Source organism: Chrysemys picta, chromosome 18 (genome assembly GCF_011386835.1).
Source record: "Chrysemys picta bellii isolate R12L10 chromosome 18, ASM1138683v2, whole genome shotgun sequence".
In the NCBI taxonomy this organism is placed as follows: Eukaryota; Metazoa; Chordata; order Testudines; family Emydidae; genus Chrysemys; species Chrysemys picta.
This window is the reverse complement of record NC_088808.1, coordinates 73,305-88,258: the sequence shown is the minus strand read 5'-3', so window position 1 is coordinate 88,258 and position 14,954 is coordinate 73,305. Positions and strand designations below refer to the sequence as shown.

The 14,954-nt window shown below is 47.6% G+C and overlaps 1 protein-coding gene across 5 annotated transcripts in view; it reads right to left on the bottom strand.

Annotated features, from left to right (window-relative positions):
* Window positions 1–14,954, bottom strand: part of WDR31 (WD repeat domain 31) — a 40,361-nt gene that overhangs the window by 20,012 nt on the left and 5,395 nt on the right. For 2 of the 5 annotated variants that reach the window (XM_042843484.2, XM_024110378.3), the window contains exons 2-7: window positions 14,267–14,392; window positions 12,176–12,305; window positions 11,944–12,051; window positions 11,149–11,223; window positions 535–679; window positions 350–450 (exon numbers count right to left, since the gene is read on the bottom strand). In XM_042843484.2, the coding sequence (XP_042699418.1) occupies window positions 350–450; window positions 535–679; window positions 11,149–11,223; window positions 11,944–12,051; window positions 12,176–12,305; window positions 14,267–14,313 (606 nt within the window). In that variant the 5' untranslated portion in view covers window positions 14,314–14,392. Of the gene's footprint in view, window positions 1–349; window positions 451–534; window positions 680–11,148; window positions 11,224–11,943; window positions 12,052–12,175; window positions 12,306–14,266; window positions 14,393–14,954 lie in introns of those variants that run through there. The other 3 variants (XM_005295592.4, XM_042843485.2, XM_024110380.3) reach the window with 3 other exon arrangements.

The window sequence follows — 14,954 nt, the reverse complement described above, 5'->3', positions numbered from 1 at the left end:
CACTGGCCTCCTTGCAGAGGCTTCTTTCAAATATGCTGATCAGTGCAAACTGGGCATCTGGTGAGGTGGACCCACCACTTCCAGTTACCAGGGCCCCTGAAGTGCCATCCATTGTGAATAGCTTTCAGTGGCTACTGCCCTGGCCTGCCTGAGGTCAGAGCATTAATGAAACATGCAACTGGAGTTTGTGTGGGGGGCAAGGCCTGCTCTCACCATATGCACAAGGAAACCACTGCATCGCTGCTAGGGCAGCAGCAAAAATAGCTTCCCCTTTGCATAGATTCACATGCACACGAGCCAGTGGGTAGGGAGCTGCCATTCTAGGGCAAACAGGGACATCTGCTCTTACCAGATTCCTGGAGATGGCAGCTCTCCGCAGACACTCCCCGGTCTCTATGTCCCACTTGCACATGGTGTTGTCCCGTGAACCTGTGCACAGCTGTAAAGAATCTACAACCACAATGACTATGTAAGAGAGGGCAGAGAAACCAGCATTACTGCAGCTGCCAGCAGTAGGAGTCAGCTGGGCCTCACCTGGGCTCACCGCCAGTCCAGTTACAACCAAGTCATGTCCTGGGAAGTGCTGGCTCGGCCCCGAGTTCCTGTGTAGCTCCCACATCATGACTGTCTTGTCACGGGAGGCGCTGAAAAAACTGTTGGATTCAAAGACACAGGCCACCTGCACAGAATAGAATGAGAGATACAAGATCCGTTTACCAGCTCAACCCAATGGCAAGGCAAGAAAAGCCCAGCAAGTCTGCAATGGTTTCAGAGCTCTGCACTTGGCTGCAGCCATGTTCCTACCTGTCAGGCCCAGGAAACACATAGCTCTGAAAGGGGGATATTTTGACTTACAAATTCCATTTTGTACTCACATGAAGATGACTCCAAGCTGTGCAATTCAGGGCGATTACTGCAGCAAAGTGAATTCTTGTTGCTGGCTGCAGAGCCTTATAGCTCCCCTCAAGAGTTAAACTAACCCAGAAACACACTCCTCAACTTATATGGAAGAACTGTGGACAAATGTTAACTAGTAGATTAACATGAGGCTCTTAAGTGATCCAGGTCACAGTCATGGGCAGAAGACAAGAAGCAAAGGAAGAGATTTAGAATATATCCAGGACCTTGAGCTCTCAACGATTCCAAGGCAAGGACCCTACTCCACCACTGACCCGAGAGACACAATCCTCTCATGAAAAAAGGTTGAGAACCACTGGTTTAATTAATCCACTACTCGCTGACATAGCACTCTCTACACGGAGGGTTAGGTCGGTACATCTGTATCACTCAGGAGGGTGGATTTTTAACACCCCTGAGCCATGCAGTTATATCGCTCTAGGTCTATAGTGTAGACCAGGCCTAAGCTTTCATTAACAAAACTAAATCACTCTCCAACCCTTCGGGGTGTGAAAGGAACTTCCCAGGTACGAAAAAGACACAAACTGAGGCAGTTCTGTTCTTCTGACTCTACAGAAGCCTGAACCAAGCGCTCAGAGAGGTGTGAACAGTTCCTCCCTGGGAAGTGAGAGCTCTGATACCTAATGATGGCTATTTAAATGTCAATAACTGCTTTGCTGCTGATCATTTTGGCCGAAACCTGCAGAGCTGTGCCTAGCCACCTTTAGTGGATGCAGGGGTATAGTAGGGAGGCAGGAAGTGGTCACAGGCTGGTAGGGCAGGGAGAAGGAAACAAGGTCCTCGATCTGTTCCCCCTCCATCCCAAAATGTCAATGATTGCTGCCGTGTTCACCTACAGAGAGGAGGAGGGGAAGCTTACAAGAAGTGGAAATTTGGACAGATAACTAGAGAGGAGTACAAAAACATTGCTAGAGCATGTGGGGTGTAATCAGGAAGGCCAAGGCGCAACTGGAGTTGCAGCTAGCAAAAGATGTGAAGGGTAACAAAAAGGGTTTATCCAGGTATGTTAGCAACAAGAAGGTGGTCAGGGAAAGTGTGGGACCCTTACTGAATGGGGGAGGCAACATAGTGACAGATGATGTGGAAAAAGCTGAAGTACTCAACACTTTTTTTGCCTCGATCTTCACAGACAAGGTCAGCTCTCAGACTGCTGCACTGGGCAACACAGTACGGGGAGAAGGTGAGCAGCCCTCAGTGGTGAAAGAACTGGTTAAGGACTATTTAGAAAAGCTTGATGTGCACAAGTCTATGGGTCCAGATCTAATGCATCCAAGGGTGCTGAGGAAGTTGGCTGATGTGATGGCAGAGCCATTGGCCATTATCTCTGAAAATTTGTGGTGATCAGGACAATTGGAAAAAGGCAAATATAGTGCCCATATTTTAAAAAGGAAAGAAGGAGAACCCGAGGTACTACAGACTCACTTCGGTCCCTGGCAAAATCATGGAGCAGGTCCTCAAGGAGTCCATTCTGAGGCAGGTGGAGGAGAGGAAGATGATCAGGAAGAGTCAACATGGATTCACCAAGGGCAAGTTATGCCTGACCAACATCATGCCTTCTATGATGAGATAACTGGCTCTGTGAATATGGGGAAAGTGGTGGATGTGATATATCTTGACTTTAGCAAAGCTTTTGATACAGTCTGATGACAGTATTCTTACCAGCAAGTTAAAATGGAAGTATGGATTGGATGAATGTACTATAAAGTGGATAGGAAGCTGGCTACAATGTTGGGCTCAACAAGTAGTGATCAACGGTTCGATGTCTAGTTGGCAGCTGGTATCAAGTGGAGTTCCCCAGGTCCTGGGACTGGTTTTGTTCAACATCTTAATTAATGAACTGGATGATGGGATTAATTGCACCCTCAGCAAATGTGCAGATGATACTTAGCTGGGGGAGAGGTAGATAAGCTGGAGGGTAGGGATAGGGTCCAGAGTCCCCTAGACAAATTGGAGGATTGGGCCAAAAGAAATCTGATGAGGTTCAACAAGGACAAGTGCAGAGTCCTGCATTTAGGAAGGCAGAATCCCATGCACCGCTAGAGGCTGGGGACCGACTGGCTAAGCAGCAGTTCTGCAGAAAAGGACCTGGGGATTACAGTGGATGAGAAGCTGGATATGAGTCAACAGAAGGCCAACGGCCTATTGGTCTGTATTAGTAGGAGCACTGCCAGCTGATCGAGGAAAGTGATTATTCCCCTCTATTTGGCACTGGTGAGGCCACACCTGGAGTACTGCGTTCAGTTTTGGTCCCCGCGCTACAGAAGGGATTTGGACAAATTGGAGAGAGTCCAGTGGAGGGCAACAAAAATGCTTAGGGGGCTGGGGCACATGACTTATGAGGAGAGGTTGAGGGAACTGGTCTTATTTAGTCTGTAGAAGAGAAGAGTAAGGGGGGATTTGATAGCAGCCTTCTACTACCTGAAGCGGGGTTCCAAAGAGGAATGAGCTAGGCTGTTCTCAGTGGTAGTAGACGACAGAACAAGAAGCAATGGTCTCAAGTTGCAGTGGGGGAGGTCTAGGTTGGATATTAGGAAACACTAGTTCACTAGGCGGGTGGTGAAGCACTGGAATGGGTTACCTAGGGAGGTTTTTAAGGCCAGGCTTGACAAAGCTTTGTCTGGGATGATTTAGTTGGTGTTGGTCCTGCTCTGAGCAGGGGATTGAACTAGATGACCTTCTGAGGTCTCTTCCAACCTTAATATTCTATGATTCTATGCAGTGCCACCCCAGTGCCAAAACCTCCACTGAACTCGGGTGGCAAACGCCCAAACTGCCTCCCAGCCTAACAGTCCCCAACTCTGCTGCACGGATACAGGGTATACACACACGAGCGGGAGCCATACAGACTCCTGCCTCCTCTGCAACCATTTCAGTCCCCACGCAGTGCAAGTATAGCATGCCGCAGCACACAAGACACTAGAGGGCAGAGTAAATCAAGACCTCCTGCAATGGAGATTATACCACACTATCGTCACACAAGACCTCCTGCAATGGAGATTATACCACACTATCGTCACACAAGACCTCCTGCAATGGAGATTATACCAAACTATTGTCACAGGCTGGCCTGTTCACCTTACATTCAACCCACTTGCCTCCTAGGGCACTGTGGGATTTAGCACTGCCATCCCTCAAGGCCTTGTCACAGGAGTTAGGCTCAGCTTGCCACAGAACAGACAGGGCGCGGGCCACATGAAATACTCTACAGCCGCATTTCTCAAACTGGGGTCTGTAAGGGCATACAGGAGGCACTGGGAGGGAGGGGGAGGTGCAAGTACAGGGCATGCTTCGGGGAGGGGGTGGAAAGGGGTGTGGAAGAGGGGCACCGTTGGAGAGGGGGTGAGGCCCGGGGCTGAGTGGGGGATTTGCGAATCTCTGAAAAATTTTAAATCAAAACGGGGATCCTCAGGTTGCTAAAGTTTGAGAACCACTGCTCTACAGAAATGCCAATGGGTTAGGAAGGAGCTGCAGTTTGCAAGAGAGCGTGTTTTTGGTTTAGTTCCTTACACGCTGAGGGGACTCTCCAGGGTACTCTGCATTTTGGTAGGGCCTCTCATCTGAGGCCAGCCCTTTTCTAAGCAGAGAGCACATTATTAATCCCCGTTTGCAGTGGGGGATGTTGAAGCACATGGAGGGGAAATGACTGACCCAAGCTCATCCAGGAAGGTCAGCGGCAGAGCCAGGAATAGAACTCGAGTCTCCTGAGTGCCAGCCTCTTCTCCCAGTCACTAGTTCCCATTGACAGTCAACAGGGGTTCTTGAAAATAAGGGATTACTAGCAGAGGCTAGAGCCAGGCATGACCTAACACAGTTGTACAGTTTAGCTATGTACCTGCAACACCCCATCTATTCCAGCCCTTCATGTCTGGTGAGCTGTTCAAAGTGCACAGTGGCTTTGTGATGTACACAACTGGGGACCAAGCAGCGCCATCCCTAGCTATTTTGGTGCCCTACACAGGCCTGTGGAGGAGGGAATGGGGGGATAGGCGCCACGCCTCTGTGGGCGGGAGGAGCGCTTGTAGTCAGAGCTAGCACTTAAACTTTAGTTTATGGAGGTGGTACAGAGTGGGTAGGCAAGCAGAATTAACCTGCTTTCCCAAAATTGAGTGCACAGATGAACTGAGCTCTCCAGAGCTAGATCCAGTAATGGGATTGTGTAAACCGGGGGCCAGTTTAGTCTCCATGGAGTAAACTGCTGCCACGGTACCCCTGCAGCAATCGCTTTGATTTAATGTTTTCTATATCTGCTGTTACTCCCTGTGACCTTAGTGGTTAGTTACTATTCAGGCTCCTAAAGGTTGTTTCTGCTAGGGGGAGAAACAGATGATCGAATCAGGCATTTCTTGATGCAATCATATTTATTTACAAAGAATGTACAAAGGTTGTTTCTCTGAACACAGTAGGAATCATACAGCAGGAGACAGTTTCTTTGTTCACAGCTCCAAGCCTCCTTCCAGCCAGCACTGTACCCCAAAGCTCTCTCCCCTAGCTCAGGGTCCTGCTACAAGTGTTTCTATGGTTGTCTCTGGGGCTTGCTTGCTGCTGCTGCTGCTTTTCTCCACATGCACATAGCTTCCTCAAACAGTATCCAGCCACCCGTGTCTGCATCCAGCCCTGAAACCACCCATGTCACCCACACATAGCTCAGATTCCTGAACAGCCTTGCACACGGCCTGCGTTTTGGGCAGCAGCTCCTATTGTTTCAACAATGTATTCCATAAAGGTGCTTAAATGTTTGTACATTTATCCTGAGTGAAAGGCCACCTTCAAAAAGGTTTCACGCAGCATAACAATATATCTCTCACAAATCTACACTAAAAGAACATATTCAGGTTGTGAGCCAAGCACTCAAAAGTTCGCACATGCCACAATTAAGGTTGCTGGTGCAACCTTAATTCAGCTCCATTGTGTATATCCATTATGATCATCTTTAATTACACAAGCTCAAGTACAGGTTTTTGCCTCACTCAGAGCATGGTGCTCACTGAATGAACAGCTAGTCAAGGTTTTGTTTTCTCCTCCTTGTTCAATGGGTGGCCACACCCTGCATTGACAACAGAATTATTATTTTCTCAAGGGCTTTTTGATGGGGCTCATCACTTTAGTATCTGAGCGTTCACCAACATTAATCTTCACAACACCCCCATAAGAAGAGAGGATGGGATTATCCCCATTTGACAGATGAGCCGCTGGGGCAGAGAAAGATTAAGAACAAAACTTCCCACGGATTTGAGGAGCCCAATTTGAGACACTTAGGACCTGATTTGCAGAGTCCTTAGCGTTCTATAGCACTTTTTATATTTATACCACAGCTCCCAGTGACTTCAGTCCCAGCTGAGAGTGCTCCACACTTCTGCAAATTAGATCCCAGGGCGCCCAGAGAATAAGGAAGCCCCACAGCATCCCAGTTCCAATCTCTGGGTCCAGCCAATCCCAGTTCCCCCCTTTCCCTAGCTCCTTGTCTAACTTCCCGCACCAACTGTCTCCCAGTCCCCCGTCCTGCACCTGTTCCCCTTCCCAGCTCCCAGTCTCCTCCCCTCCAGCTCTCAGTACACACTCTTTCCTTCCCCCCACCAATTCCCAATCCCAGTTTCCTTGTTCCACTCTACTTCATTCCCTCTCCCACACCAAACTGGCTCTTCTCCCTCTGCATCTGAGGCAAGTGGCTTCCTCCTCCATGCTGCCTGGGTACTGGCAAGGGGGTCCTGAGAGCACAGGAGAGACTGGCTCCCTACTCTCAGTTCCAGTGCCTAGGCTTTGGCCTAGCCAGGAGGTGCAATTACAGGGAAAGTCCAGCTTTGCCCCCTAGCTGCTCAGTCACTCTGTGGGGATGATGCGTGCTCAGCCCGATAGCACAGAGGGGCTGGAATATCCTCAAGGAGGATGGAATCTTTGGAGATTTTAGCTGCTAAACTCTAGGAAACTTTGAACATGAGCAAACAGATTTTTTTTCCAAAGGCTTATTACTAGGGCAGATTTTAACAGGAACACCAAAACACTCATCCCTGACACAAGGGCCATTTTCTGCCAAAGTTTATAGATTCATAGATTATAGGACTGGAAGGGACCTCGAGAGGTCATCGAGTCCAGTCCCCTGCCCGCATGGCAGGACCAAATACTGTCTAGACCATCCCTGATAGACATTTATCTAACCTACTCTTAAATATCTCCAGAGACGGAGATTCCACAACCTCCCTAGGCAATTTATTCCAGTGTTTAACCACCCTGACAGTTAGGAACTTTTTCCTAATGTCCAACCTAGACCTCCCTTGCTGCAGTTTAAACCCATTGTTTCTGGTTCTATCCTTAGAGGCTAAGGTGAACAAGTTCTCTCCCTCCTCCTCATGACACCCTTTTAGATACCTGTAAACTGCTATCATGTCCCCTCTCAGTCTTCTCTTTTCCAAACTAAACAAAGCCAATTCTTTCAGCCTTCCTTCATAGGTCATGTTCTCAAGACCTTTAATCATTCTTGTTGCTCTTCTTTGGACCCTTTCCAATTTCTCCACATCTTTTTTAAAATGCGGCACCCAGAACTGGACACAATACTCCAGCTGAGGCCTAACCAGAGCAGAGTAGAGCGGAAGAATGACTTCTCGTGTCTTGCTCACAACACACCTGTTAATACATCCCAGAATCATGTTTGCTTTTTTTGCAACAGCATCACACTGTTGACTCATATTTAGCTTGTGGTCCACTATAACCCCTAGATCCCTTTCTGCCGTACTCCTACCTAGACAGTCTTTTCCCATTCTGTATGTGTGAAATTGATTTTTCCTTCCTAAGTGGAGCACTTTGCATTTGTCTTTGTTAAACTTCATCCTGTTTAACTCAGCCCATTTCTCCAATTTGTCCAGATCATTTTGACTTATGACCCTGTCCTCCAAAGTAGTTGCAATCCCTCCCAGTTTGGTATCATCCGCAAACTTAATAAGCGTACTTTCTATGCCAATATCTAAGTCGTTGATGAAGATATTGAACAAAGCCGGTCCCAAAACAGACCCCTGCGGTACCCCACTCGTTACGCCTTTCCAGCAGGATTGGGAACCATTAATAACAACTCTCTGAGTACGGTTATCCAGCCAGTTATGCACCCACCTTATAGTAGCCCCATCTAAATTATATTTGCCTAGTTTATCGATAAGAATATCATGCGAGACCGTATCAAATGCCTTACTAAAGTCTAGGTATACCACATCCACCGCTTCACCCTTATCCACAAGGCTCGTTATCCTATCAAAGAAAGCTATCAGATTGGTTTGACATGATCTGTTCTTTACAAATCCATGCTGGCTGTTCCCTATCACCTTACCACCTTCCAAGTGTTTGCAGATGATTTCCTTAATTACTTGCTCCATTATCTTCCCTGGCACAGAAGTTAAACTAACTGGTCTGTAGTTTCCTGGGTTGTTTTTATTTCCCTTTTTATAGATGGGCACTATATTTGCCCTTTTCCAGTCTTCTGGAATCTCTCCCGTCTCCCATGACTTTCCAAAGATAATAGCTAGAGGCTCAGATACCTCCTCTATTAGCTCCTTGAGTATTCTAGGATGCATTTCATCAGGCCCGGGTGACTTGCAGGCATCTAACTTTTCTAAGTGATTTTTAACTTGTTCTTTTTTTATTTTATCCGCTAAACCTACCCCCTTCCCATTAGCATTCACTATGTTAGGCATTCCTTCAGACTTCTCGGTGAAGACCGAAACAAAGAAGTCATTAAGCATCTCTGCCATTTCCAAGTTTCCTGTTACTGTTTCTCCCTCTTCACTAAGCAGTGGGCCTACCCTGTCTTTGGTCTTCCTCTTGCTTCTAATGTATTGATAAAAAGTCTTCTTGTTTCCTTTTATTCCCGTAGCTAGTTGGAGCTCATTTTGTGCCTTTGCCTTTCTAATCTTGCCCCTGCATTCCTGTGTTGTTTGCCTATATTCATCCTTTGTAATCTGTCCTAGTTTCCATTTTTTATATGACTCCTTTTTATTTTTTAGATCGTGCAAGATCTCGTGGTTAAGCCAAGGTGGTCTTTTGCCACATTTTCTATCTTTCCTAACCAGCGGAATAGCTTGCTTTTGGGCCCTTAATAGTGTCCCTTTGAAAAACTGCCAACTCTCCTCAGTTGTTTTTCCCCTCAGTCTTGATTCCCATGGGACCTTACCTATCAGCTCTCGGAGCTTCCCAAAATCTGCCTTCCTGAAATCCATTGTCTCTATTTTGCTGTTCTCCCTTCTACCCTTCTTTAGAATTGCAAACTCTATGATTTCATGATCACTTTCACCCAGGCTGCCTTCTACTTTCACATTCTCAATGAGTTCCTCCCTATTTGTTAAAATCAAGTCTAGAACAGCTTCCCCCCTAGTAGCTTTTTCAACCTTCTGAAATAAAAAGTTGTCTCCAATGCAGTCCAAGAATTTGTTGGATAGTCTGTGCCCCGCTGTGTTATTTTCCCAACATATATCCGGATAGTTGAAGTCCCCCATCACCACCAAATCTTGGACTTTGGATGATTTTGTTAGTTGCTTGAAAAAAGCCTCATCCACCTCTTCCACCTGGTTAGGTGGCCTGTAGTAGACTCCTAGCATGACATCTCCCTTGTTTTTTGCCCCTTTTAGCCTAACCCAGAGACTCTCAACACTTCCGTCTCCTATGTCCATCTCTACCTCAGTCCAAGTGTGTACATTTTTAATATATAAGGCAACACCTCCTCCCTTTTCCCCCTGTCTATCCTTCCTGAGCAAGCTGTACCCATCCACACCAACATTCCAATCATGTGTATTATCCCACCAAGTTTCAGTGATGCCAACAATGTCATAGTTGTATTTATTTATTAGCACTTCCAGTTCTTCCTGCTTATTCCCCATACTTCTCGCATTTGTATATAGGCATCTAAGATACTGGTTTGATCTTTCCTCCCAGTTTTGTCCTGACTCTCCTTTCTCTCTGCCAATATAGCCCACACTCCCCCTCGTTTCCGACCCATCTCCCCGGTCTCCATGTTCCCCACTTACCTGTGGGCTTTGCTCACCTGTCCCCGTCGAACCTATGTTCCTGCTCCAATGCATAGATGCGCTACAGCCTCTTGATGAAATAGTCACCAGCATTTCAACATTTTGCAAAACAATGCATTTGCCCCAGCCTCGCTCACAGAAACAGCTGACCCATTTTGGCTGAAACTTTGCAAAACAAGTTAGCCTGGGGCCAGCATGGAAAATTTCAACCAAATTGGTTAAAGTTTGGCAAAAACAACAAGGAGTCTGGTGGCACCTTAAAGACTAACAGATTTATTTGGGCATAAGCTTTCGTGAGTAAAAACCTCACTTCTTCGGATGCATCCAGACTCCTTGTTGTTTTTGTAGATACAGACTAACACGGCTACCCCCTTAAGTTTGGCAAAGTTATAAGCAACAGAAAAATTATCTTAGGCAACCTTAATAATAGGTGGTGCTACCAGTCCTGCCTCGCTATATAACAAATGGGGGGGGGGGGAGGGTGCATGCATGCATGTGTGCACATTCACCTGCTATTTGCTACAAAGAAAGCCTAATTGCAGAGCCGTAACTAGGGATTTTTGCGCCTGAAGCAAGGGACAGGGGCGGCACGTCCGGCTCTTTGGCAGCGGGTCCCTCTTGGAGGTTAGGACTTGCCACCAAATTGCCGCCGAAGGAGAGACTTTCTGCGCCCCTCACCTTCCGCACCTGAGGCAAGTGCCTCACTTGCCTTGCCCTCGTTATGCCACTGCCTAATTGGCTTCACAAATAGAATACCAGGTCTCAGATCAAAGCCCTTTGGGGGCTGTGAGTAGCTATTAGTCTGTACCCATAATCTAGTAGCATAAGACTTGAAGACAAACTGATATTGTCCCTGAAATAAAAACCTGACCCAACAATTCATCCTGCTGTCATGGTATCTTGATATGAAGGAATGAATACATATTAAAGCTGCATAGAGCCAGTGCTGTTTGGATGTTGTCACTGCATATTCATCTCTAGGGAGCAGAAACCTCACTCTTCCTAATCGTGAAAAATCAACTCATATTATGCAGCAAGAGGATCTATCCAGGGCACCTGAGGCAGTTTGCAGGGTATCTGGCATGTTCCATCCCTTCCTTGCTGACCAAGCAAAGTCACATCAGCTCTGGATGATGACTAATCATAGTCCCTTGTTACGTCTGTCTATGACAGAAGTCAGTGATCCACATAAAACTCACCCAGCACTTTTGACAAGTCTGAAATTTACCTTAGTCACTTCGCGTTGATGTCCCACGAACCTCTTCAGCACTGCTCCCGATCTCCAGTTATACACAACTACAGTCTGGAGAGAGAAACGTCTATGTGAATTCAGCCAGCACATCCATGCATGCAGACTGACATTACTTCCTACCTATCAGAATAGGACAATGAGATTGCCTAGGGAGGCTGTGGAAGCTCCTTCACTGGAGGTTTTCAAAAGGAGGCTGGATGGTTTAGATACAACAAACACTGCGTCTTAACAGGGGCTTAGACTAGATGACAATTGCAACCCCGTCTAACCCTTTGGTTCTATGATGCCCTTTGAATTGGAGGATTGCACAGCTGTGTTGCGTGGCATTCCAGGCACCCTGGTAAGGGGGCAGTGATTTAAAAATAAACATTATTTGAAACACTATTGCCACATCTTAACGTCCTCCCGACTTCACAGTCTAACTCAGTCTCTGCTCTGGTAGTGATCCCCCTGTGCCAGCAAGGCCTGCATGCTTGGTGCCATCAGCTCAGCCTTCTCTAACTGTGTTAGCATCACAAGAGACACAGTGCTTATAGCTGGGAAGGTATATTTATTCTGGAACCCCTCTTCAGAGGTGGGCTGGGTAATTCGTTGCCCACAAAGGTGAATTTCATGGAGCCATGATAGTTGGTTATGAGTTCCTCTGAAATAAAGGGATGTTTCACGGTTTGAAATGCTTCAGAGCCAATGAATTGGCCCACAAGAGCTGTTTGTCTAGCACAGGTGCCAACAATGGCTCATGGCCACTGTGTCCCTCCCCATCACAAGTACCTGGAAATGGGAGGGGCACTCCTTCCCCGCCCCAGCTGGTGGACAGTCAGTGGCCTGGAGTACTGACAGCCTTTGCATTTTTATTTTAACCAACGGTCGGTCTGATGCCTGTGAACACATAAACCCTGTCGTTTGAATCAAGTCATTTGCCCTTATCTCTATGGCAGGGAGTTCCAGACACACTTGATTTCCTTGCATTCATTTTGTTCCTGTGAATTTTGACCCACCCTACCTTGTCCTTTCCTCCCGACACACAGAGATCTGATGTTAGAGCAGCCACAGAAGTGACGGCGCCAGTGTGAGCAGGGCTGTATTGCTGAACAGCCTGCGCAGGACTGTCCTCTTCCACATAATCATCAGGCCTGCCAAAGAGGGAAAGACACACAGCAGCAGGAACTTCAGTACATGTTACAGAGAAGTCACTGTATGCTGTAGATCACTCATCCCACTTCTGAAACCACATGGCATTGGCTCCAATTAGACTGAATTTAAGGATAGCAGTGCCTTGTTTTAGGAAGAAACGCGGCATATTGAAATGCTGGAGAAAGGCAAGCCAACACGCAAGCTCTGGACAATGCAGAGATCAGCTCTCCGGGGACGTAAATGTGTTTCCTAGATGTGACATAATAGGGTCTCCTCCACCTCTAATTCCTAAACCTGCAGAACAGTTACTCACCTCCACTATGGTGCATGGGATCGACTTTAACAGAACTTCACCAGTCTCCCTACTACAGCTGGCAGATGATGGTCTGACTCAGCCACTGTTCCAACAGTTCAGACATTTTTTGCTGTCTCAAATATCCCTCACAATAACAATCCTGTTCTCCTTCTTGCTGCTCTGTGCCCTTGGCTTATCTCCAGTACTTATGGGCCAGTATGCCCATCTCCCTACTCATGGAGAAAGGGAGAATTTAACCCTTTCTTCGCAGGGAGCCATGCATGTCACTTGCTCAGGCTACTGAGGGTGTGTCTCTCACTCTCAGAGACAAGACTGCTCACCATTTCTCCCATGCACACAGGGCTGGCTCTGGCTTTTTTGCCGCCCCAGGCAAAAAATCCTCCCACCGTCCCCCGGCGGGGAGGGCGGCGAGCCTGGCCGGGGCCCCGCTCTCCCCGGCCAGCCGGCTGTAGTGCCGGGAGGAGGGCGGTGAGCCCGGCTGCGGCCCCGCTCTCCCCGGCCGACCGGAGCGCTGGGGGAGGGCGGCAAGCCCGCTGCAGCTCCGCTCTCCCCTGGTGAGCGCCACCCCCCTCCAGGTGCCACCCCAAGCACATGCTTGGTAGGCTAGTGCCTGGAGCCAGCCCTGCATGCACAGGTACGTCCCCTCCTACAGTAGCATATCCCCACCCCTCCAGCAGGAGTTCCCCTCTCCCTCCCACACAAAGAGTTTGCAGCACATCATTCTGGCTCAGGAATACAGGAACTGCTCCCAACACAGGCTGTCAGCACCACCACTGGGTTCATTACGAGAGCAAGACAAAGCTGAATGGGTTGCTGTTAGGATACTCTCAAACCAGAGATCCCCTTTTTGCTGCCAGATACTTTGATACAGCTCCCAGATCATTCAGTTTGAGGGAAGCTCTCCATTTCCATGTGTGGTTGGGGGAGGGAGAGGAGGGGAACTATATCTGAAACTCTCTCTGATCTCTTCCATGGTGGCACCAGCACCTCCCTTGGATTAACACTGGAGAGTAAGGGATCACTGCTTGCCAGTGCCCACCGGAATTTTCCCTTTGCCCTGGCTAATAGCTATGAAAAGAAAATAATGTGTGTGTGACAGTGCAGCTAATTGCATCCCAGCTGTCCTGGTAGACACTATACTGCAGGGCTAAGGACAATTGTTTGCTAGATGGCCCAGGGTGCAGGACTAGCAGAGCACTATCTCCTTTGTCAAGAGGAGCCATATTCCACCCAAGATAGTACACCCAGGTACTTTGCACCCTTGCCTAGGAACTGCCCAGGTGAATGTCAGTGACGCTCTCTCTCGAGAGAGGATGGATTAGTTTGAGTGAGCTGCCAACACACTCCATCCACTAAAGCAACTTTTAATGTTCAGGGCTACAAGCAAATGCAGAGTCGGGGTGGAGTTGCCATTTTAGCCACACAGTCATTGCAGTGCTGGGATCTAGGCCACTGCTTTCGAATGTGTGTGGAGGCAGAGACAGGTATTTTAGACCATTGAGAAATTAAGAACCTTTAGAATCAAAAGGAAAAGTTACATTTCATAAAACCCAGATGATTACATATGATCACTAACCTCCCTGCCATACAATTATGGGGTTTAGTAACTTAACATGGAGATCGCATTCCCAGGAGATTGTTTACCTGTATTTGGAGGTGCTGCAGTTGATTTTACTCTGCAGTTTCCCCATGAGCCAAGGTGAGCAGCTCCGTAATACAGCATGTAGTGCTCAGCATCGAAACCTCAGCATCTCAGTCAATCTCTGGGAGCTGGGGGATTAGGAGAGGACACATTATGGGGAATTTATAAATCGATTCTGATCTTTACAGCCATTGGATCCAATGCTGATAATGCATCACTTTCACTATAGACCCAGTCATTAGCTTCCTTGCATTTCCCTTACTCCTCTTCCCATTCCCATATCCATCACTTCTGACAACATATGCTTGCTGCTTCTCTCTGCACAGTTCCAGCTGGGAGGTGTGGCCAGCAGATACTGCTTTATGGGCAACTCAGTCAGCATCTTATTAGCAAACACCCCAAATGAGAATGGCCCGTAGTACTAGCTGAAAGGAGTGTGTTTCTCCTGGGAGCGTGCTGTCTGGGTTATACTGTTGTTTTGTTGGTCTTTGTGACTAGTTTATTGTAATTAACTGAATTCTGTGCTAGTGCCAGGCTGGCAGATCGTTACCCTGTGGCTGCAGAACAGGCATGGCATAGGAAGTGTCCTCATTATGTACCTCAGTCCCTACTTGAACTACCTCAGCCTTACCCAGTCAATATGGGCATTCAGTCCTTGACCTTCATGGTGCCAGTTTCTGGCAGGTTTTA